This window comes from Lissotriton vulgaris, chromosome 8 (genome assembly GCF_964263255.1).
Source record: "Lissotriton vulgaris chromosome 8, aLisVul1.2, whole genome shotgun sequence".
Classification (NCBI taxonomy): Eukaryota; Metazoa; Chordata; class Amphibia; order Caudata; family Salamandridae; genus Lissotriton; species Lissotriton vulgaris.
In genome coordinates this window covers 112078981-112104188 of record NC_141696.1, presented here as the reverse complement: position 1 = coordinate 112104188, position 25208 = coordinate 112078981, and the positions used below count along the sequence as shown (strand labels likewise).

The 25208-nt window shown below is 44.8% G+C and overlaps 1 protein-coding gene across 1 annotated transcript in view; it reads left to right on the top strand.

Moving 5' to 3' along the window:
- CLPB (ClpB family mitochondrial disaggregase) overlaps positions 1-25208 on the top strand; it is a 1391731-nt gene that overhangs the window by 406531 nt on the left and 959992 nt on the right. The window contains exon 5 of the mRNA XM_086933782.1: positions 4163-4291. Coding sequence (XP_086789908.1) covers positions 4163-4291 — 129 coding nt within the window. The remainder of the gene's footprint in view (positions 1-4162; positions 4292-25208) is intronic.

Sequence of the window (25208 nt, the reverse complement as noted above, 5' to 3'; positions counted from 1 at the left end):
GTTTTAGGAGACATGCGCTGTGAACGCGCGCGTCTCTTCTCGTGCCCCGACGCTTTAACTTTCGCTTTCGCGAACGAGGGTGCCTCGACAGCCTCGGCAGGATCAAACCACGGCTCACCTCCTGGTCAGCCTCGGAGCACCACGGCTCACCTCCTGGTCAGCCTCGGAGCACTACGGGTAACCTCCCGGTCAGCCTCGGAGGTTAATGGGTTTCTTATGGAGGTTTTTGCCCACCGTATAAGTGGGTCTTTTTAAGACTTGAACATTTGAGATCTCGTTAATTAGTCTTGATCTTAACATATGCGTCTGCTTCTCCATTGGTGTTGTATTTCATTCCTATAGTGCTTCACAGCATGTTAGCACGTAGGAAGCCGCCGTATGGCACTGGGGTGCGTCGATGAAATTTTGCATCAGTCTGGCTATTTGGAGAGTGTGCGCAAGCCTGGGTGTGCAGTGGGGCACATTCTACCACCACTGTGCAACGCTATCTCCTAGTCAGGAGCAGACTCCTTCTGTAAAACAGCCTCGCCTACTCTTTAGTAACGCCGGACAGAGAATGTCTGTGAAGGGAAGAAATGACAAAGTGAAGCTCCCAGATCATTTTATTAAAATTAAAAAGTATTTTATGACTACATTAGGCCAAAACTGGAATTGAATCAGTCATTCGAAACTTATGGCTTATTAAAGCGTCAATCCATTCCACATTGTTTCTCCTTTCTGCATGGGCAGTCCGTGAAGGTTTCTGTGCAGTACTCTCCAGAAACAACTGGAGGCTTCTTCTCCCTCCAATCACCCAGCACGACCCCCAGCCCCGGGATGGAGGCCTTTAGCCTCTAGGCAGGCTGGAGAGGCTGGGTGAGAGTCAGTCATCTTGCACAGGTAGGCACACTTCACAGCTCCCACATGTCAGAGTTCCTGTAGGGGATTTCTGTGTTTCTGGCTCCATCTCCACAGCAGACAGTCTGTCTTTTCAAGTCTGTTTGAGCCATTAGACAGGGTCCCCTTCCTCTCCTCTTCAGCGCCCAGTCCTTACTGTGGACTCCGGGCAGCAGCCAAGGTTAGTGCCCTTGCATTTCTGGTGCTTGCTTACAGCAGTTTTAATATCTTTGAGTTCCTTGGTGCTCAAATAGGTATAATTTCTATTATTTATATATGTTTCTGTTGTCTATATTGCTTGATTTTATTCGTAGGATAGTGTCACTCATAATCTTTCATACATGCCCATTTGAAGTTGGTGCTATATAAAAATGAACACATTCTACTTGCCACAGCTTAAGGGGCAGTGGTTGTGTACAACGGGACAGTGTACTTCAGCTGTATCCACACATATAGATTACAGGACATTTAAAGGAGCACTTGTTTAGTGACCTACCTAATCCAGTGAGATAGTATACTGAGCAGTTCAAAGCCGCAGCAGACATCACAAAATACTTCTACTATGTCTGTTGTTCGTGCTTGTTAGAGGTTGCGGACTGTGGAAACAGGGATGTGTGTTTTTCTCTGCACTGAAAGCCCCTTTATATCTAGTGGTTCACAGACTGTGCATATATGTGTGCATTAATTGCTTATCCTATAAAATACTATTTATGTATGGACGACATATTTTCAAAAGGGAAATTTTTGCATTACATTTGTTTAAGGTGTTTAAGATGTTTCTAATACAGCATATTTTTTTTAAGTTTGAAAAGCAGAAGCATGAATTTGCTGTTCAGAGATCGAGTATTTTTGGTATTTAATGACTTTGAGCTATTGGTATTGTAAATGCCAATGCGTTTTATTTATGTTTCTTTTTTTAAAACATAGATAAAAGCCATTGTCATTTACAATGCCAAAGTTTAAGCTATTGGCATTGTAAATGACAATGCCATTTATTTATCTGTTTTCAAAACCAATAAATAGATGAAGAGTTTGCCATTTCCAGTGCCAATGGCTCAAACTTTTGCAAATGCGAGACCTATTGTATTGCAAATGCTTGTTTTCTTTGCACCTGCAGGGTCACGTCTCGGTCCCCGTGTTAAAAAATGTGGCAGGGACAGTTCTTTCACTTTCACTGCAGAGAGGTGAGGATTCTGGGCCAGATGTATGACAATTTTGGCCAATTGCAGATGCAAAATGGCCTTTCTCTATGTATGAAAGGCTTTGGCATTCACAATTTAGGTAATTCCAATTTTTAGCGATTACCTAAATTGCGAATGCAAATAGAGAATCGCAATTTGCGAATCCCTATTGGTCATGTAAGAAACCTTTCCTAAATGTGAACATCTGCATTTAAGAAATGCTAATTACTATCAAATTCAAGTTGATGGTAAACATGTGCAAATTTTGAAAAATGCATTTTTCAAAGTGCCATGTTGCGCGCACATGCCCGTAGTGCATGTATGCTTTTTGCGTGGGCACTATTTCCATTTTGGGGGTGCCTCAGGGGGGCCTTAGGCCCCCGGGCACCCTTGGCTTTTTATTTGCTAATTTGCGATTACCAGTTTGGTAATCGCAAATTAGCAAATGCAATACCATTCATTCCAATGGGCATGTAGGCCCTTTGGAATGAAATGAGTCATATCACCTAATAGTAATTCGCTACTTACAGAATCGCTATTTGGTAATATTAAGGAATCACAAAATATTTTGCGATTCTTACATACATAGCATTTTACTATTCCAAATAGCGATTCGGTAAAAATCCCTATTTCAGAATCACAATATACTGTACATAAATCAGCCCTCTGTCTTCTATGAAGAGCATGATGCTTAGCCCCTCCGCACGCTCGGCCACCCCTACTAAGAGGATGTTGTTCCTCCAGGATCTTCCTTAGGCGTCTTCCAGGCGTGCTTGTGTTGCTGTGTTCCACAGTTTTTCCATCATGCCTCTGAGGAACTTCACTTCTCTCTGGATTGTGGCAAAGAACTGTTCATTGTGTGGGACTATTCCACTCATTGTGCATACATCCCCTCCGATTAGACTGAATCCCACAATAACAGAGTGTATGTTGTTTTCTAGTGTGTCCACTTTAAGGGTGAGTTCGGAGTTCTCACCTGGTTGTGTACCCGCACCCTATTTGGTCAGATGCCCAAAAAGCACTGTCTCTTACCAAGTCTACCAGGTCAGGAGCACTCAGGGATGGTCCAGCCCCCCCCCCCCCCAAAACCGATGTCTATCCAGGTGATAGGCCCAGACGTGCTAGATTTGTAGGATTCGGGTATGGATTTTGTTCTTTGGAAATATTTAAAGAGCCGCATAATTTTTGGTTAACAACCCCGAATTACATCAAAATGTTCCACTGGTTTCATTTATTATTTCTTGATGGACTTCTTTAGCTTTTGCCAATGGTTTTCTCATTTCTTTGGTGGGGTTTTAATTGTTATTGTGTAGTTGTTTCTGTGCCAGATTCAGGATCCTCATCTTTGTTTTGTGAGTGTAAAATGGAAGCTCTTGCATTCACAAGTATACTTTTCATTTGTTTTTATTTTTCTCTAAGGTAGGATTAAGGCTTTTATGTAATTGTAAAATGCTCTTCAGATGTACTTTATTGCCTTTCCGTAATTTGTGAGTCTTTTAAACCTTCATTGTTTTTACTGTGTCTGTCGCCCAAATATTACAGCGCATAGTTATTTTATGAAGGGACTGGTACTGTAACAAAAGTAAATTTGTAAACCCTGAAAGCATAAAACAAAGAATTAAGGCATGATATGGATTGATTTATTTCTTTTAAATCGTTTGCTAAATCCATTATTATTATTATGGCTCATAACTGAATTTCAGGGCTTTCTACATGACCTGTGAGCGTGCTCTGACGTTTTGGTTTTCTATACATTGTTGTAAATATTGTATCTAATGATCGTTAACTTGTGTGAATAACCATTTATTTTCCATTTTCAGTATGAGTGCTTGGTGCATTTACAGAGGTTTGTAAAATGAACGTATTCTATCATGAAAGGTTAAGTCAATAAATGGTATTCCATCCTGGATTTTCTAAAGTACTAGTCTGAAGGCAGAATGCATTGGTATAAATTACTTCTTAGAAAGTCTCCTAGATTGTACTTGATTTTTCTGTTGTTGGTGTAACCATGTAGACATATACATTGTGAATGATTACATCAGGAGCATATTGATGATAGTCCTGTATAATGTACTATTTTCTTTTCTTCTCTGCTCTCAATGCAGTACTGGTTACCCGGGAGGATGAGTTCAGTAGCCGCCTCAACAATCGTGTCAGTTTTAAGGGATGCACTGCCCTGCACTATGCGGTTCTTGCTGATGACTATAGCACTGTCAGAGAACTACTGGAAAAGGGTAAGGCTAGAAAGTATCATTGAAGTGTTTGTTGTCTGTATTTATATTTCAAACATCTACAATTTGGTTTCATTTCCCTGGAACGTATCTAAAAAAAAAGATCCATCTTCCATCATATAGAGGCAATTTTTAATTCCTAGACTGATGGATGTGAATTCTTTCTGAAAGAAAATATGAATTTACAGTTAAAATGTTCTGTGTTTTGGCGTAGATTAACCAGTCTTTGATCCGTGTAGCATACTGGAACTGACTCTGAATAAAAGTCAGTCTAACTCTTGTGAGAGTTGGCTTCATGCATTTGAGTGAAATCAACAGTAAAATGTGAGCCTCCCTGACAAGGATGTGGCCAATGAATTTGACCACTTGACAGCCCGGCAGTAGATTCTTCTGGAATTGCAAACTTTTTACCTTAATGACTACAGTTTTTTTTCCTGAACACGCATAGTCTATGTTTATCAGTTCTCAGTTCCAAATTTGTCAGACAATATTAAGTAGTGAGAGGCCTTAATTGTGATTACAACTGTTTGAGCCACAACACTACAGGAGGCAGAAATCACGTGATGTCTCTTTATTGGGGTGGAGAACCCACCTGGAGAATGAGTATGTCAGTGAATCAGGTGTCTGACCTTACTATAAGTTACATTGAGCTCAGGTCACAGCTTGGCACTATAGGTGCGCTTTTTGTTGCCGAGGGAAACACCTGTCCAGCTCTTAATGACAACAATACTATGCACTAGGTGAAGAAGAAAGCTGTTGTTGCCATCAGAAGTCGGTTTGTGGAAGCCACACACTTGTTGATATGGGTCTTGTACAAGTAGATAAAGCTACCAGTCAGTCATCTGGCGTACATTTTCAAGCACTCATATGGAAGGGATTCACAACACTCAAGAGGATAGACTCAGCAGGTTACCGTTGACCAATAATATTAATAACAAGCATTTACAATGCAATGGTTTTGCCTTTGTGAAAGTTAGAGCTATTGGCATTGCTCTTGACATTATTTTTATTTATGTTTTTTTTTTTAACATAAATAAATGGCATTGTCATTTACAATAGCAGGGCAGGGCACAGGGAAGGGGGGGCGAGGAGAGATGAAGGAGAGCTGCGGGCTCAGGGAAAGGGGGGCGAGGAGAGACGAAGGAGAGCTGCGGGCTCAGGGAAGGGGGGGCGAGGAGAGACGAAGGAGAGCTGCTGGCTCTTGTTGTAATGCTTGAATGGATGAGTTGGTGGATGCATGGATGGGTGCATGCATGGATGGGTGCATGCATGGGTGGGTGTATGGATGAATGGATGGATAGATGCATATATACAGCCAATCCCTCAACAATTTATGCAATCCACCAACCCATCCAACCAACAACCCATCCATGCATCCACCCATACATCCATGCATCATGCATACATCCATCCACCATGCATCCATCCATCCATCATGCATCCATCCATCCACTGCGTCCCACTCCGACCCCTCTAAATATAACTCTTTTTAGGTCTTGCCTGTCGATGCGCATGCGCATCGAGCTTGCGAGACTATGGGGGCTTATCCACTCTTTAACCAACTTGCAAGGAATCGTGGCGATTCCTTGCAGTGCACGAGAAATTTAAGCTCAATGCGCATGCGCATTGAGCTTAATAGCGCGTGCACATGCCCCCAGCTGCCTGCCTTGCCTACTCTCTCTCTCACAGCCTCCCCCAGCTCCGCCCCCTCACTTCTTGATTGCACGGCCGCTAGGTCGTGCCTCCCATACTCTCCTCCCCCCTCCTCCTCCTACTCTCCTCCCCCCTCCTCCTCCTACTCTCCTCCCCTGCCTGCCGTGTCGCACCTCTCCCCGCTCCGCCCCCTCCCCTGCCCGCCGTGTCAGCTTTCGGGAAAACAGCATCTCAGGGGCTGCCACCACTTCTATGCAAGTCAACAGAGAAAATAAAAATCAATTTCCCCGATTTTTTTTTTTTCGTGCTTCCAAATGTTTGTCCTCAACACAATTAGGTTCCATTAAATCACTGACTTAACAAACCTGCATCAACTCAAAATATTTTTTCGGCGTTTTATCACCCTTAACTGCATGGCCTCCCCTCGCTCTCCAGTCACAGGTACGAGTATGTATACATGGGCGTTCATTGTGTGCGCATACATGCCGATAATAACGGGTGCCGCATGGTCGAGTTCATGTGGTTCCGCAGTATAAAAAACATCAAACCTATTGCACATTTGTTTTGCCCCTTGCTTGGGATTGGGTGGGACAGATTCCCGATGATTGGTAGAACGCGTCACAATACACACAGCCATCTTTGAGTTGGGTTGTTTTAATACATTCTGAAAGAAGTCCGTCTTTTTTGGGGGGAGGGGTGTTCTAAATGCGAAAGTTTTTTTTATTATCTAGTAACAGTATAAGAGTAATATTATGTATTTAGTGTTTAAAGGCAAAGTTATGTTGCATAAAAAAACGTTTTGAAAATAAATGCCTGCCTGCTTTGTTTGATTTATTGATTCGAACGCTGACGTAAGCTTTTCATTTGAAGGAGATGTTGCTCACTTACGGTGACAAGCTGAGAGAGTCCGCCTTCCTTGTCGGTCTGAAACCTTTGCTGTTGTCCTACTTTTGTGTCAGCTAGCTGCAGTGCCTCCTGGGAGCTGGGTTGCTTCTGTGGTGAGTCTGGATGCTCAGGTGATTCTGTGCACTGCGCACAAAGCTAAGAACAAGTTAAAATACTTTTATTTTTTTTTACTTGTTTACTTTCACTTTGACGGCCGCCGGGCCGTCTCTCGCGTTTCTCCTGGCTGCATTGGACCTCTCATTAGCCGGCTCCTTTGTGGTGCAGAACCAATTTGGCAATAGTACAATACCAAGGTTTATCTTTAGGCAACATGTCTTTTAACCAATCAGGAAACACCTCTGACCTCTGAATTCTTTTTCTTAATAGGAGAAAAGGAGACACTCCCGTAGTACTGCTGGTTACGGCGTGAGCAGTTCTATGTGCTCTCCTCTTCTGTGCTGGCATCTGGAAGGTGTATGCCCGATCGTCTTCATAACTGCATTGACACACGTTTCGAGCTTGAGGTGATCGGTCCCATGTGGTTCCACTTTGTTTCTCTGCCTGGGGTGCTGGACTGCCTCTTTGTTGGGCTTTCGCAGATGAGTGGGGTCTGATGGTTGGTCTGGTCTTCAGGTTTTTTTGAGGGGTTGTCCTTTCTGGGTCCATTCCCTCAGGTAGGGTGTCATGCGTGGATCTTGCATCTGGTTTTCGCCGGAGCATAGTTTTCATTGCAAGAGTGATAAATGTGTATAGAAGCTGCCACTCAGTTGAGGACAAGGTCTGGAAGCTGTGCGGGAGAGTAATACTGTGCAGGCCAGGGCTAAGCTATAGTCCGCCGTCTGTGTAATCTCCTGCCATCGCCATCTGTTCCCCCTCCCCAGCTGCCAGCACCTCCCCTCTCTCACCCCGCACACAGCCTTACTCGCATTTCTCCTCCCCCTCCCCAGCCGCCACCACCTCCCCTCTCTCTCCCTGCACGATGCTTCTACCCACATGCTAGTCGGTTGCCGCCCATATAATTAAACCATCAGGAATGCATTTTGCCCACACACATAATCCCACACACACACACACACAACCCCACCCACACACACACTACCCCCCACATACCCACTCCACCCCCACACACACACCCCACCCCCACACCCCCACCCCCATACCCCCACACACCCACACCAAAAACATCACTATGCGCTACCACAGCATCACTGAACGCCACAGCATCACTCGCCACCACAACAACTGGCACTTCTTGGATTGCCTTGTCCTACAGCTAAATTCGACCTGTTCTGAACTAGAGTCTCATAATTTTCACAATTTTGCAGTAAAACGATCAAAGAGGTACTAACTTAATTTCGACATCATTATTGAAGTGCAGTTTATCTTGTCTTCCTCAGTACTTCGTACATCTCCCTAGAGATGTGGCATAACGACCAGAGCTGCCATCTAAGTCACGTAAATACAATACATGTTGCATTACAAATGCTATAGGTGTCACATTCGCCAAAGTTATAACTATTGGCATTGTAAATGACAAAGCTATCAATTTAGCTATTTTAAAAACCAACACATAAATAAAATATATTGTCATTTACAAGACCAATAGCTCCAACTTTTCTAATGCGAGACCTATTGCATTTCCAATGCTTGTTTTTTATAGAGATGACTGTATTCACTAGTATATGCAGTAGACCTTTCTACTCTAACATTCTTATGTGACTCTTGCAGTACATCTATTCATATCCCTTCCATATGTATATAGAAATATAACGAGAATCAACAGTCTCTTCTTTGTGTGACTACATCTAGTACATTTCAATTGTTTTCCTGTTTGTATCTTTTACTTAACGCATGTAAATCAAAGTCCTTAGGTTTGGCAACTGGTTCTTATGTAAAGCGCTCTGACACCTTCGGGTAAAGTTCGCGCTACATAAAATCACATTAAATAAAACTTTACCCCACAAATCCAACCATCCATTTGTGCCTAGGCTTACATTTTACGGCCTCGAAGCACACAGAGAAGGGACAGTTTACTAAGTCGAGGCTGTGTAGGTTACATGGCAGGGGACAGTTTTAGGTGCCAAGGGAGGGTAGGGAGCAGAGCCGGAGTACTTCACGGAGGTAGGGGCAATTTTTTATGGTTCAGGGCAGGGGGCTGTGGTACTTTTTGGAGCATGGCCTTATTTTAAAGGGCTCAGTTCAGGTGGAGGAACGGCACAAAACACCAGGCAGACAGAGGGCAGAAGGACACAAAAACGAGGGGAAACAATTATAACTGAGGGCAGATTGGCACAAAAAAACAGGCAGACAGTGGGCAGAAGGACACAAAAACGAGGGGGAGGGATGACTGTAACGGAGGGCAGAACGGCACAAAACACCAGGCAGACAGAGGGAAGAAGGACACAACAAGTAGTGACAAAGCCAGTAGGTCTAGGCTGATTGTACTAATGCATGCAACGTCAGCACACTAGAACACGACTCAGGAGCTCCACCCCAAAACAAGGATACACACCACGGGCTGTGGTAGGCAGTCAGGCGGCGGGGCTGCGATGGGCCACGGCCAGAAGCACTCCACTTCACCGTGTGGGCATCTACACTAATAAACACAACAAGAATGTGTGTATTGCTCTCAGTGTGTGTTTGTTGCCAGAACTGTATAACTTTCTTGTGCATGCATAAGGCCGAACGTGGACGGTTTGGGGAATGATTTTAAGGTGTAAGGAGAAATGACATTGTGTGTCAGGGTGCACCTTACACTGCAGATTGAATACCTGTGGTTACTTCTGAGAGCTACAAAGTGGGAGCACTGTAGAGGGCACAACGGTTGTGCCACTCTGCCTTTTCCCAAGTCTATCCTGGATTCAGGACTTCTGTGTTGCACAGCTGAGCGCAAAGCTTGCCCCACCAGACCCAATTCAATGATATATAACAAGTCCGTGGCAACCTTGGTGGCTTTACATCAGGAGCGAAAGATCCACTTATGCCCACCCAGTGGACATACTTAAGGGCCACGCCATATACTGCCAAAGCAATGGACTGTGAGTGGAACAGGTGGGCCTGGTTCTCTGCCTTTGGAATGTGCTCACAGCCTTGGTAAGGATCATCCCACCCACACTCACTCCCCTGGCATGGGTCTGCTTGCCTTCTTAGCGTTAACTTTGCTTTTACAATTTATCTCTGCTCATGGTCTAGGCCTAGGTTTGAGTTCTACGGTCTGCATGCATGTCTTTGCAACTATATGACCCGCGTTGGGAGTGTTGCATGCAAGTTCTAATACAATCATGGCTCTGCTACTGCCAGTCAGTCCCATCACAGAAGTTTTACTTTTTTATGGGGGACCAATTTCCCCGATATTAAACCACAGCCTCTTTGGGGGAAGAAAATTTCAACTCATATCGTGTTACAATATACTCCATAATAGCAGGCTGCAGAGTTCCTTCCAACCAAGCCGCAGGATAAGATGTAGCTGCAAGCAATAAAAGGTGCAAATAATCGCAATGGTGTCAAATAAGGTCAGAAAGAAATTACCCGCTGAGATCCACTATACCCATCTAATAAAATAGAGAAAAGAAACTGTGTGCTCAGCCACTTTCAGCTCCCAACTCCAATGCGCTGTTCCACCATCCCCGGGAATGGCTACTTGCAGAATGGTATGAGTCGCAGTACCTTATCACTTCTACACACACAAATGGCACGGGGTTATGGCGCTTACACGCGGAGATGTGTGTCAACATACTGACGAGGGCAGTTGAAGTATGCAACACACGTCTGACACTCTGGTTATGCCACCCATACAAAAGATACAGCTGGGTGGTACCACCTCACTTTTCAGCCCATGTACCCCACATAAACCCACAGACATACTTAAGACTCCAACAAGGCCTTTCCTAGGGAGCGTCTGAACCCCGGGACTTTCCCAAACCATGCTGCCTCGCAGCTTCCCCTCGGCTACTACCAGATGTACCCTCTCGAGAAGACACTCGTATCTGGGTCTCACATACTTCCAACAGCCCCGGTCTCACCTCGGATACTCACAAGGACGTAAGGCTGCCTCTTCCATGTAGCTGCCCTCGATAAGACTTCCCTGTCCATACACCTTAGATACTCAAAACTAACATCCCCGACATTGGCGACAGCAACCCTCGCCCCATAAGACACAACACTCATGGCAACGGCCCCCGCTATACTCACAGTTGCCCGCTACCCTATCAGGTGCTTACTGCAGTTCCTGCTGTACTCCCAGCTACCCCGCCATTGGATACTGCAGTCCCGGGTCTTTCTCGAAATGGTGAAAGACAGTGCACCTTCGCAATGACAGCTGCCCCAGCAACCCACAAGATACTCACAGCTGCACGGTCCATCCAGGTAGTCCGTCGGGTACTTGGGCTAACCTCTGATGACTGTAGTCCACCAGATCCCCGAAGCAGCGGCAAGATGCCGGGCAGGCGCGACCGCGTGCCCCGCACAGCAGTATCGCGAACCCCCAGAGCTGCAGGCAGGGCCACGGGATTCCCAGCAGCCGACGCTGCCCCACAGGACAGAAACACATCTCTGTCGGCGGGTGAGATCACCGGGGCTACGGTGCTCCAGAGCCTCCTGCACGTACGGGTCCTCCCACAGGACATGGCAGAGTGAGCTCTGCTCCGAGTGGAGTCGAACCTCGCAGCCCCTCCGAGTGGTCCCGAAATGAGCTGCATTATACCACATAATTTACAGCAAGCCCCCGTTCGTTACTGTTGACTTATACGCGAGTGTCTTGAGTGAGTGAGGGCTGGGGGAAGGCCTCTCTCTCACGTACCATGTGCACAGCAAGCAACGAGGGCTACGGCTGTTTCGAGTCCTTGCCTATCACGCAGACTTAATCGTTGTCTACACAGAATCACAGAGGGACCTGACCACGGGCAGCGGAAGCATTTACGGGCCGGAAAGGGACTGGAAAAGCAATCACTCTGCCCCAGCGCAGAGTCGCGGGTCGAGTTATTAGACATGCAACATGCTGTCATGATTCGGTCATTTAGAGGCCCAGCCTGGGCTCGTCAGCACCCGATCCAGACCAGAGTGTGGGCTCTGATCTGAAGAGCAGAGCAGCACGCTGTCACCAACAGCAAAACAAGCATTTACCAACGGACAGCGGGAGAGGGGGGAGGCGGTAACGGGCAAATGGATAGCGGGAGGGGGGCGGGAAGGGGCACACAAACAGCGGGAGGAGGGGGGGGAAGGAACGCACTCACCTGGACTTCTTCCGGCGGCCATGGTCGGCATGAAATGAGGAAAACAAACACCAAAAAAAAAAAAACTAAACTCCGCCCACCGCCCAATGACGATGCAAAAAGGGTGGAGAGGGAAAAAAATGCAGGAACGCCCACGAATCTGGTCCGGCCATGACGGACAGATCCATCTTCCAATGGCTAGCCTCCATTTATGGAGCTAGCCAATGGAAGAAGGGGCGGACTCAAGTCCCCCCATACTGAAAACTAAAGATTTCTCCTGGGGGCGGAGCTAAAGCTCCGTGCCCCAGGCAAAACCTAAAAATGTATAGAGCACACTGCAACTCAGAGTATCCTGTTGCAAAGCCGACTAAATGACCCATAAACTAAAACTGATGACGAGTAGTTGATGAACTCCAAAGTGACTCAGCATATTCCATTCTTGTGATTTTATGGAACTGGAGTTTTTCACCAGCAGCTAGAATAGGGGAGGTGTCCATGTTTTGGTAACTACAATTCTCCTGTCGAGGGTAAAAAACAATGCCTTCTCCATAAACTGGAACTTTCGATTTGACTGTGCATTTTCACTTGTATTGTGAGGGATGTATTACAACACCTGATAAGACTCTGCACAGCACAAAGTAGTACCCTTGTATGTGTGGACTCAGCATAAGCCTTCCTTGGGGCTACCGCTGGATCTCTTGTCTCGACAGGACAGGAGAGAAATACATCACAAGCTACAAAATCTCAGCCTTCAGGCCTAATGACTGAATCGAGGACTTTAGCTACACGTACAGTGACTGCCAAAATAACAGAAGTCATTTTAGCTGCCAATCAACACTATACAGAAGAAGTGAATGCAAACTTTTGGAAGAAATGTGTAAGTTGATGTTTTAATGAAAGGGTTGATCCCTTGAAAGCAGATGTTGATATGTAGTGGGAAGGGGGGTTTGGGCAGCCAAGATAGGGCCCTTTTATCGTTTTTAACTGTTTGTGTTTTTAGAATGTTTTATGGACAATTGTCTAAAAAACGTGTTTCTTTTTACTACTCCCGTGAAAGCAGAGTTCAAATTGTACAGTTAACTTTTTTGACATTCTGCAAATGCATTGCATGTTAAACCTTTTTTATAACCACATAGAACCTGAATTTTGTGCTGACATTCGTGATTTATCATGCATGTCTCCCATTGTTGCATCCAATGGCCCGGATGTACAGAGGCAAATTACACACCAACCTTTTGTGACCTTGTGACCTGCGTGTCATTTTGCCATGCAACCTATGTAATAAAAATTCTTATCGAAAAATGTACAGTTGTGAGGCAAGATGGCGACCGTGGTGTGGGCTGTGTGAGCAGCTCTGTCCACTCTCTTGGTGTCCGCCGGTCAGACATCGCTGAAAGCACGTAGCGGATCACGGCACCTTACTGCAAGATAGTGAGCGGAGTTTGCAATTGTTTCTTTGGCACCGTGGGACGGCTTCGTACCAAGAGGAAGGGAAAGGGAAAAGAAGGTAGCGACGGCATATTTTCCTCGGCTCGGCTCGGGCAGCATGGCTCCTGGTCAGAGAGGGGATTGAGTACCGTGCCGCACCTGAACGAGGGCGCGTACGGAACTGAGCGGACTGAGCCGAATGAGTGGCAGCGTTCGAAATGTTTGTTTTGCTGGCTATGTCTACTTTCGGCAGAATGGATTGAAAACTCTCTTTTGGTACAGGATATTGGGGAAAGCCGTAAGGAGCCCGTTATTTCTGAATTGACTGTCAAAATGTGCAAGCGAGTCTTTTAAGCAAAGGTGGAGACAAACATCGTTTGTGAATACTGCACTTTGAGGACGCTCCCTCAAGCTCCCGTAAATCAATGATCTTAGAGCCCTGCCTGCCTGGCTGTTGTTCGGCGTACGGAGCCTTAGCGTTTGGACGAATTCGGAGGACTTGGTCTTAAGCACTGTGTCTTAATCACTGTGTACCAATGTTTGGACCGCTGTTTCTACTGCACAAAAAGAAAAGTCTTCAGTGGCTGCCAGTATTCCACTTCTGCTATAGCCTACCGGTGGTTCGCGGCCGTGGGGGATCTGCACGTCGAGGAAAAATGCCGCCGAAGGGTCCGACTAAGTTAACTGAGACGCCAAAAGTTACCACGCGGAGTGGGAAGAGCAGAGAAAAATTGGCTGCTGAAGGTTCTGAGAGCCCTACTTCACCCAAGGACTCTACAGTGACTGGTGAGACTATTGAGCATACTGATAATACTGATGACATTGTAATTAATAATCCCACAATAGTAAAAGCACAGAAAGCTGGGGACAGTAGGGGCAAAACAGGATCTGTAATGCGAGGGGCTAAGCAAGGAGGCACTGCTGGGTTGGGGACACAGACTCTCCCTGCTATGTTCGAGCGCCAGAACGCTCGCAACATTGTATCTACACCTTTGAATGAGCTAATTGAGGGTGAAAGTACGGTGTCTATAGTAGCGATTGCACCAGATGCTTCAACTATAGCAGAGGAGTCTACTACTGCTGAAGTACTAAGACAAACGGCTCCATTTGAAGATATGGATAAAGACTCGGGGCAACATGGCACTGATTGGTCTGAGATAACGCAAGAAAGTCAAACTATAGAAACAGGAGCTTTTACGGTTGCAGATGAAAATATTATAGAGGGTCACGATGACTTAACCGGTGAGAAAGACTTTTCTGAGTTGTCTGATATCTGTGCTCAGATGCAGGATGGTTTAGTCTCAAATGATATGAACGAATACTTTTATTCACTATCTGAGGCCTCGCAGGAAGAGGAGTCGAATGCCACGTATGACTCGGATAAAGGAAGTCCAGTGAGTAGCTCCGAGCGTGACTCAAGAAAAAGTATGAACTCTCAAAATGTGACGGCTACCACTGTCAAACGTCGTAGGAAGAAGAAAAGACTCTCGCAAGAAAATCATACTCCTGAGGGGGAAAGTCTTAATCTGGCAGAAGCTACAATGGGGTGTGAAAACGGGGCCAGTGGCAGCCACCCACAGGCTATAGAGACACAGTCAACACATGACTCACCACAAGAAATTACTTTAGCGACAATATATGAGACTATGATTAACCATAGAAGTGAGAGTAAGGCGGAGAATGCACGTATGCAGGCAACATGCTGCAAAGTAAAAAATGCAGTGAGACGCGCAATTAAAACAGGGACTGAAACTGCTGAAAGGGTCACGTAAGCAGAAGCTCGTATATCTGCCCTTGAAGATCAAGCGACAATACAAAAAATGGAGCTAGAAGCAGTTAAGGCTCATAGGGACGATCTGAGTCATAAACTGTCTGATATGGAAAATCAGGCCCAAAGGAACAACTTACGTTTTTTGGGGATTGCAGAAAAGAAAGAAGGGACAGATGCTCGTAAGTTTATCGTAGAATTATTGGAAGAAGCATTCCCCGACCTGACGGACTGGGACTGGTCCAAAGAGGTCCAACGAGCCCATTGATTCCCATTCAGAGTCAAAACCCCCCGGCAAGGGGAACAGATCCTCCCGAGGGCTATTTTGGTGTGTTTTAACAATTTTCGAGCTCGTGAAGACATTTTTGTACGTGCACGACCAGACAAGAAAGTTTCTGCTAAAGATTGTAGTTTCTTTACCAGACCAGACTTCTGCCAAGCCACAGTCTCCAAGCGATGGCATCTTCGTCAACTGCTCCCAGAATTTCAGAAAAAGGGGGCTGTGGCTTTCTTACAGAACCCGGCCAAACTAAAGGTAGTCTTTAAGGGTCAGACGAAATTTTTCTTGTCTGAAGTACAGGCTAAAGACTTTCTGGACACATTGGGATGATCAAGTGCTGACTTGTTGGTATCCTGTGAATTCAATTATATACTCCAAGAGACTACTTCGACGTTGATATTGCCTTAGGGAAGAGAATTTAATGAACCTATTGAACCTAACGAATGACTTAATCTTACTTCCCAGGCTTTAGTAGTACTGTTTTTCTTTATATATCTCTTTCAAAAGTTAGTAAAACTGTATTGAAACAAGATGGTATGTTTTGGCCCTAGGAACTGGGGGAGTGGAGCCCAGTAAACCATTATTTACAGGGACTGATGGTCCCTGGGCGTCATAGGATAGAGTGGGAAGGGGGGGGGGGGGATAGTTGGGTATCTGGGTGGGAGGAGGGGGGGGGGTCACGGGGGTGTGGAGGTGTGGGGGTGGGAAAAAACCCAGCAGATAAGAGTTTGTTAATGAAGAAAGAAATTAAGCAGCAAGTAAATGCGTTAGTTATATTTATGAATATGGTACAAATTGTATGTAATGTTTTGGTGGTTTGCAATATGAATCAACAGCAGAGACAGTTAAAGATTGAAGCAATCATTAGTAATGTCACCATTTATGAAGATTAAAATTTGTTCTTTAAATATTTGTGGCCTTAATGACCCTAAAAAGCGACAGGTCCTGGGGAAACTCATGCAGATTTTACAGGTAGACATATTATGTCTACAAGAAACGCATATCCCATGGCATAATCGAGGGTACCTAAAATCGATGGGTATGGAACTGATAGTGTGTTCAAAACAAACAGGGATGAAAAGAGGAGTTGCGATTTTAAAAAGACGAGGGCTTGGAAGTATTTTTAAAGTAGCAGCTGACAAATGGGGCCGCTGGGCTATCTCAGGAATTGAAGTAGGCCAAATGAGGTTTACACTTTGTAATGTATATGGACCAAACTTAGACGATGCGGAGTTATTCAATTCTCTAAACATAGAACTAGCTCAATGGCCGGTGCCTATGGTAATATGTGGGGATATGAATATCAATCTGGAAGCAGTAGTTGATGTTAGATCCAATTATGTATATAAGGGAAGAAAGAGGCTGGTGTATAAATCACTTCAAGCTCTGATTAAGGACCATGGTGTATATGATGTTTGGAACTCTAAATTTCCAGCGGATGATGGTTTTACATTCTATTCGGCTCCCCATGGTAAATTTGTACGACTGGACTATTTTTTAACCTCAACTCTATTCTTGACAAGGGCCAATATTGAGATTCAACCCAAATTAGTCTCAGACCATAACCCGATGATTCTGATTTTAGATCTTGATCAGGGAGAAAGGGAAGAACCTCAACAATGGTCATTTGATAGGAAAGTATTGCTGGATGGTAATTACCGTCAGTACATGGCTATTAAAATACGTGAATTTTTTTAGATAAATAAAGGCACTGCTCCCATACCGATTGTTTGGGACACATTTAAATCTGTGGTTCGTGGCGAAACATTAAGCTTTTCTAGATCCAAACGGAAGCAGACCCTGTTAAAACATCGACAGGATTTTGATAAAGTGTTTATGGCGGAGAAGAAGTTGGCTGAGGCGATAAGGGTTGGGGTGGAACCTGCGGTTATCAATTTAATTCAGAGGGAGCTTTCTATTCTTAAGTCTAGTGCTTATGCAGCCTTAGCCGATATAATAGCAGCTCAATTTGTGTTACATAAGGAGGAAGCTTATGAATATGGAGATAAAACGGGTCGTATTTTGGCTAAAAGGGTAAGGGAAAAAGCTTCCTACACAGACATTTCCAAAGTTAAAGATCTCCAGGGAGTGCTTCAAGAGACCAAGGAGGGCGTACTGACCGCCTTTCAAGGCTATTACCAGAACCTTTATACGGATGATGTAGGAGAGGCTCCATCTGAAGAATACTTAAATGAAATGATCCGATCTACACTGAATGAAACACAAAAGAATAGCCTACAAGAGCCACCAGGATGGGGGGAAATAGAGAGCGCTATATTAGCACTAGCCCAGGGGAAAGCAATGGGTCCTGACAATATCCCCTTAGAATTTTATCGGTTTTTCAAGAATAGTATGAGATCAGAGCTGGTGGAAATATGTCAAGTGGCCTTCAAAGGGAATCCTCCCCAGTCCTGCTCTAATGCTAATATTGTAGTATTTAAAAAGAAGGGCAAAAAAGATACAGAGATGGGGTCATATAGACCAATATCTCTTTTGAATTCGGACAACAAAATCTATTCTAAAGTGATTGCTAATAGGTTGAATGTTATGATTCCGGGCCTGGTATCTTTGAGACAACATGGTTTTATACAAAAAAGGGAAACCACGGACCACATTAGAAGAATTGTCTCTTTGTTGGATTGGGCGCAGGGAGAAAATTCTCCTACGGGAGTGGCCCTGTTGGACGCTGAAAAAGCGAACAACAGGGTCTCTTGGAATTTTTTTATGGCAGGTTTTGGTGAAGAAGGGGTTTCCAGATGCTTTAATTAAAGCAATAAAGGCATTATATAAAGATCCAGTGGCCTTTATTAGGATAGCCGGGAAATTATCAGGGAAGGTATCGATAGAAAGAGGGACGAGACAGGGTTGTCCCTGTTCTCCCCTTCTTTTTGCTTTATATATAGATCCTTTTATTTTGGCATTAGAGAAAAATGTTGCGATTAAACCTGTTCAAATACAAAATTTTGAAATCAAAATCTGCTCTTACGCAGATGATATTGCGGTTGTGTCCAACGGCATTGCAAGCTCCCTTCCTATTATTATAGAAGCTGCAGCAACGTTTGGTCGGATTTCTGGGTATAAATTAAATGTAACCAAGACCCAAATTATACATTCTGCAGCAGGCCGACCAGAAAATATTAACTGCGATCAAAAGGCAACATACCTTGGTGTAAAACTTATGGCTAATGTAGACAACATCATCGCAGCCAATTTGGATCCAATAATTGACGCTTCCAATAAAACATTAGAGAAATTAGATAATTTAAAATTCTCGTTGGTTGGACGCACTCATATATTGAAAATGCTTATTTTCTCTAAATTTTTATACATTTTTCGTGCTATTCCTTTCTTAATACCCTCTCATTATTTTGCCCGCATACACAGAATGTGCTCAAGATTTCTATAGGGATATCACCGAGCAAGACGTTCTTTTAAAAAATGCACGCTACCAAGGGAGAGAGGAGGCTGGGGTATTTCTAATTTCCAATTTTATCACTGGATAGCTCTATTTCAACATATGGGGGTATTGCTTTTACCAGAGGACCCCACTGAGGAATTTTCAGCCCCCTCCATCTACGAAATGCTCCTGGGTCAGCAGGCTAAACAATGTTTGAATAGAATTGTGGAACCAAGTTACTACAAAAAGACCAAATTTAAAATATTTTATATGGCTTGCTTTGTATGGAGAGCAATGAAGAAGAAATTCGGAATTCTAACGAAGTTAACACTGTATACACCATTCTATAATTGCTCTATTCTCCCTGAAATTTTTAAAGATCAGGTGATGGCAAGATGGGAAGTGCAGGGTGTCCGGGTCATGGGCGATTTGTTTCAGGGGAAAAGTTTTGCTTCCTTTGATTTTTTTATTGGATAAGTTTAAATTACAACGAGCTGACTTTTTTAAATATCTTCAGCTTCGAAGTTTTTGTGAAGAGATGTTGTCAAATAATATGCTTTTTTTAGATGAAATAGTGATCATTGAAGCAATTAAAAGAAGGCCTAAAATGGATCCTCTGTATCAACTTCTTTTGGCAACGGAGGAAGATGACCTTTTGGCTATAGAGAAGAATTGGCAAGATAAGCTGTGTGTAGAGAGAATTACGCTAGAAAGAAGTTTGGAGATAGTTAACAGTGTATTATTAAATGGCTCTCTTCAATCCCAACATTACATGTCGGTGTTCGATCTGTATTATACGCCAGCTAAATTAACAAAATGGAAGTCTGGACGGGGGGACCAACTTCAGCCGTTGTAACTTAGCTGCTGCAGATACGATTCATGTTTTTTTTCTTTGTCCTAAACTTTCTAATTTTATTTCAGAAATTGAGAGATTCTTTAAGGACAGTCTGGGTATTGGGGTAAAATTAACTGCTCAATTGGTAATATTTGGTGTAGAAGAGAGCCCAGTCTATAAACGGTCGGTCGCAGAAGAAGCTTTTGTTTTTTTAAGTATGTCTGTATATAGATTTTGTATTACTTCGCAATGGATAGACCCAGAACCACCAAATTTTGTAAAATGGCAAGCTAAACTGCTAGCTATATATATCATCTGGAATCTTCTCTGTACAAACTAAAGGGTATTAGACTGAAAATATTTGGAGGTAAAATTTGGTCACCAATTGAGAAATGGTTGGGGCAGTACTGATTTTGTTGTTTATATCAATGTATGTATTACTGTAAACCCTGCTGTGGACGCTTTATAATTTATGAAGCTATAGCATATTTATTTTTGCATTTAGTTCTTATTGTCTGTCTGCTGGTTTATAAACTTAAAAAATATATATAAAAAAAAAGAAAAATGTACAGTTGTAGGGGGGTTGTAGAATAAGTTGCATAATGAAGTTATCAGGCAGGATGCTTTTAGCGAGCTCCGGTGATTGGTTACAAACACAGGAATGCTAACCTGACGGGAACAGCAGACCACCGCTCCTGCATTTGCCTTTCTGAACGATAAACAATTTTATTTTAAAGGAGTCCGTGCTCCTTAAAGGAACAGGTACTGCTTTAAAAATAAAAAAAATTCCCATTGGAGGAGGGTGCTGTAGTCCCCAGTATGTGAAGCACCATTGGTTCACCTCGGTGTCTAAAGTACCCTGCCCATGCCTGTTCCTTTTGCCCTGTCTTCCATTTTGTAAATCTAATTTCTCATGACAGTCTCCCCAGTATGTGAAGCAGCATTGATTCACCTTAGTGCCTAAAGTGCAATTGCCATGCCCGTTCCTTGTGCCCCGTCTTCCATTATGTTAATCATGTTTCTTACCACAGTCACCCCAGTATGTGCATCACCATTGCTTCACCTGAGAGTGTAAAGTACCAATGCCATGCCCGTTCCTTGTGCCCTGTCTTCCACTATGTAAATCACATTTCTCACACCAGTCCCCCAGTATGTAAAGCACTATTGCTTCACCTCGGTGTGTAAAGTACCATTGCCAAGCATGTTCCTTGTGCCCTGTCTTCCACTATGTAAATCACATTTCTCATACCAGTCACCCCAGTATGTAAAGCAGCATTGCTTCACCTCGGTGTGTACAGTATCATTGCCTTGCCCGTTCCTTGTGCCTGTCTTCCACTATGTAAATCACATTTCTCACACCAGTCACCCCAGTATGTAAAGCACCTTTGCTTCACCTTGGTGTGTAAAGTACCATTGCCTTGCTTGTTCCTTGTTCCCTGTCTTCTACTATGTAAATCACATTTCTCACACCAGTCACCCCAGTATGTAAAGCACCTTTGCTTCACCTCGGTGTGTAAAGTGCCATTGCCTTGCCCGTTCCTTGTGCCTGTCTTCCACTATGTAAACCACATTTCTCAGACCAGTCACCTCAGTATGTAAAGCACCATTAGTTCACCTCAGTATGTAAATACCATTGCCATGCCTGTTCCTTGCTCCTTGTCTTCCACTATGTAAATCACATTTCTCACGACAGTGACCTCAGTATGTAAAGCACCATTGCTTCACCTCAGTGTGTAAAGGTCCATTGCCATGCTTGTTCCTTGTGCCCTGTCTTTGACTGTGTAAATCACATTTCTCAAACCAGTCACCCAGAGGCGCAACTAGAGTAAAATCTCAGGTGTAGTGGGGGGGCTAATAAAATTTCGGGGGCTGGGTGGGGGTGGACTCTTCCAGCAATATGCAGAGTGAAGATGCAGGGGTTCTAAGAAGGTGTGAAAGAACAACAAAATCATTAACAAGTAAATGGTCTTTTAAAGACCTGTTAAGTACTCAGGTGTGGCTGTGTGTCTCAGCCTGGGCTGCCACACACAACAGGGGGTCTGATGCTGTAGAAAATAGAAAGACAAATATGAACATTGCCGGCGCCATCTTGCTTAGTGAGGGCCTTTACGTGCGCGTAAGCAGCAACCATTTTAGACATTGCGGCCATTTCATACTCTGCTGGTCACCTGTGAATCACCCGACCTCGTTATCATCCCCCGCGCTCTGACCAAACCTGAACACATGTACCAGGGTCGTAAAACCTTGTCAGCATGACAATGCCCCGGAGTCACTTCCCTGCTCCTGGCCACTCAATCCGGTCCCAGGCACTAACCAACCCCTGTGGACATAGTTTATTACCTGCACACGGCAGGGCTTGTTTCACCAACAAAGGGGCCTGATCTAATCAAGACACGAAGCCTTAGAGCTGACCGATCCCACATACTTTTAGATCCTGTCGCAATGTCCAGGTGCAAGATAGTGATCATCTGTTAGATCTGGGTGGAGGGACGATTGCTGCTGGATTTGTGTGGGAACTAGCTTGAGGCGGGGATTCCAAGGATGTTTGACTATGCAATAAACTGATGCCATAAATGTTTGACCATGTAATAAACTGACGAAAAAGCATATAAAAGGCCATGCCACAGAGATGCAGTTAGAGCACCTCCTGACGATAGCCCCAGTGTCTGATGTAATGTACTCTCCTCTAGAGAAATAAACCTGTTCTCCAGTATTCAATCTTTCATAGATTCACATGCTTGTATCTTCCCCGTCGTCATGGTGGGAGTCTCCCGGTAAATAATAACCATAGCAGTAGAAGAAAAAACTGCCTGAAACCATAGAGTAGAGAAACCAGACGGTAACCTCTCCTTCTCATTATGTGGCCCAAACTACAGCCAATCAGCAGCCAGCCCCAGCCTACACCATTCCCAGCAGAGCACAATACCTCAGATTTCCTACCGCCTTCGTGTGAGAAGGAGTCTCCCTGAGCTCTGCTCAGTTTTTTCTCTCTTCACTGAACTTTTGACCTTCACAGCCGGAAGTCAGGTATTGTGTTTTTTCTTGTCAGCATTACTACTTTCAGAATGGCTGAAAGCTCCAAGAAGAGCCTTTTCAGAGCTTGCAGGTCCTGTGGCAAGGCCAGACTATTTTCTGAGGATCCTCACAAGGACTGCTTGTACTGTCTGTACCCTAAGCATATTCCTAAGGACTGCAAGTATTATCGGACCTTCTCTGCCAAAACTCTTAAGGATAGAGAAGCGCGCCTTTTATTATGGCTTCAGAAAAGGAAAACTTCAGACTCGGAGTCTGAGGGGGAAGCCAAAGGACACACCTCTAAAAAACAGAAGAGAGGGTCCTCTGAGGAAAAGGGAGATGGGAAGAAACATAAAGCAGGAAAATCTAAGGAAGGTGAATCTGAATCTTTTATTTCTCTCCCTCCAACTCCTCACAAGCCTTCCTCAGAAAAGAAGGCTCCGTCGTCGCTTCCGTCGACGAAAACTATCGAAATTCCAGTCAGATCGCCGACGAGACCGTCGACTGCCTCAACGACGACCACTTCGGACGACGACAATCTCGACGACGACAGCTTCGTCGACAACGACGAGTCCGTCGACGGTGAGTTCCAGACCTTCGTCGACGGCAAGATCCTCGTCGACGAGCATACCGTCGCCGATGCCGATGATTGTTCCGTCGACGGCCCAGTCGACGACGAAAAAATCGTCGACGATGGCATCGCCAACAAGGATAACTTCAACTTATATCCCTATTAAAAGGATGGCTCCGTCGACGGGATCATTGACGAGCAAAAGAGGAGAGTTTTCTACGCCAAAGATTTCACCTCTGCTGCCCTCTACTATTCTGGATTGTCAGGAATCTGAGGTGTTGCTTACAGTCCGTCGCAGCTCCATATTAAGCATCAGGATACCGATGAGGAAGGCCATCAAGAGGACCAGGAGCATTTCTCTTTTAGAGATCGGCCGGTCAAGGGCTAGATGAGATATGAGTCATTTCATCAGGCTTATCATTATGACGACGAAGAGGAAGTAGATACACCCGCGAGGGAAGAGACTACGTCAGTGCCTGTCTCTCCTATATCAGATCTAATAAGCATGATTGACAGTTATTACCGTCGATTTCCGGAGGATAATGCGCCCGTCTCTTCCGCGGCCACTGGGAATGTTTCTCAACCTGCAAAAGAAACAACCCTAATTCAGCCTCCTACTCCTCCTCCGCCTCCTCGGAAGGAGGTACAAAAGGTTATCACAATTCGTGATGATTTGCATGATTCTGATCAGGATGAACAAGAGGACGAAGGAGAGATCACTCAAGATGACGTGGTTGGAGATCAATGGGACCAATATATAGTTCCAACGTCTCCGGTGTCTCCATTGCCTCAATCAAGCTCTCCGCCAGAAGACATAGCCAGCTTTCGCGATTTAATGGAAAAAGCGGCTAAGAGATTACAGCTTTCTATGCCAGCCAAGGAAAGTGAATGTTTCCTCTATGACTTCAAGGAGTCCTCCAGGAAATCTGTGAGAGCCATCCCGATTATTGATCATGTCTGGGCTGAAGGTCTCAAGCTAATGAAGAAATCAGCCTCAGTCCCAGCATCTATACCCAAGCTGGATAAAAAGTATCGCGCAATAGAGACGGCTCCAGCATGCCTTATTGGTCATCCTCAACCGGACTCGGTGGTGACTCAAGCAGCGCAGAAGCGCTCCAAGAACCCAATGGCAACATGCGTGGCACCTCCTGATAAAGAGGGCAAGAAGATGGATGGCATAGGTAAACGTTTCGCAGTCATGGCAGCAGCTTCAATTAAAGCAACTAATGCAATGGCACTTCTGAGCCGGTTTAATAGACAGATGTGGTCCGACATCGCACCAATCCTGTCGCACCTTCCGGAGGACAAGAAAGAGGAGGCAACTACCATTTTACAGGATGGAGCCAGGGCAGCATCAGAAGATAGATGTGGCAATGGATATAGCTTCTATAGTTTTCCGTCCGATGGCTGGGGCGGTAGCCCTACGGAGGCAAAGATGGCTCAAAGCCACATCCTTCCGTCCAGAGTTCCAATCTAAAATCTTGGACATGCCATTTGATGGCGAAAGCCTCTTTGGAAAACACATCGACGAGGCGTTGCAAGGGATAAAAGCAGATACCGACACTGCTAAATCCTTGGGATCATTACAGCAAAACCGTTTTCAGTCCTTTCGTGGCCGAGGTTCCAGGGGACATTTTCAACAGCAACGATCCTCTTACCAATCTAATCGATGCCAACCTTACAACCAACAGGGATACCGTCAGTACTCCTCCAACCAGCAATATCGGGCTTCGAACACTTCTTTCCAGCAACAGGGAAGAAGAAAGTCCGCCGCCAGAGGGAAGCAAGTCTCTGGTGGCAGACAGTGATGTTCCTCAGGCGCCTCCAATACCGCTTCAGACCGACCAGTTCCACTACCTCTCTCAGTTTCTTCCGCAT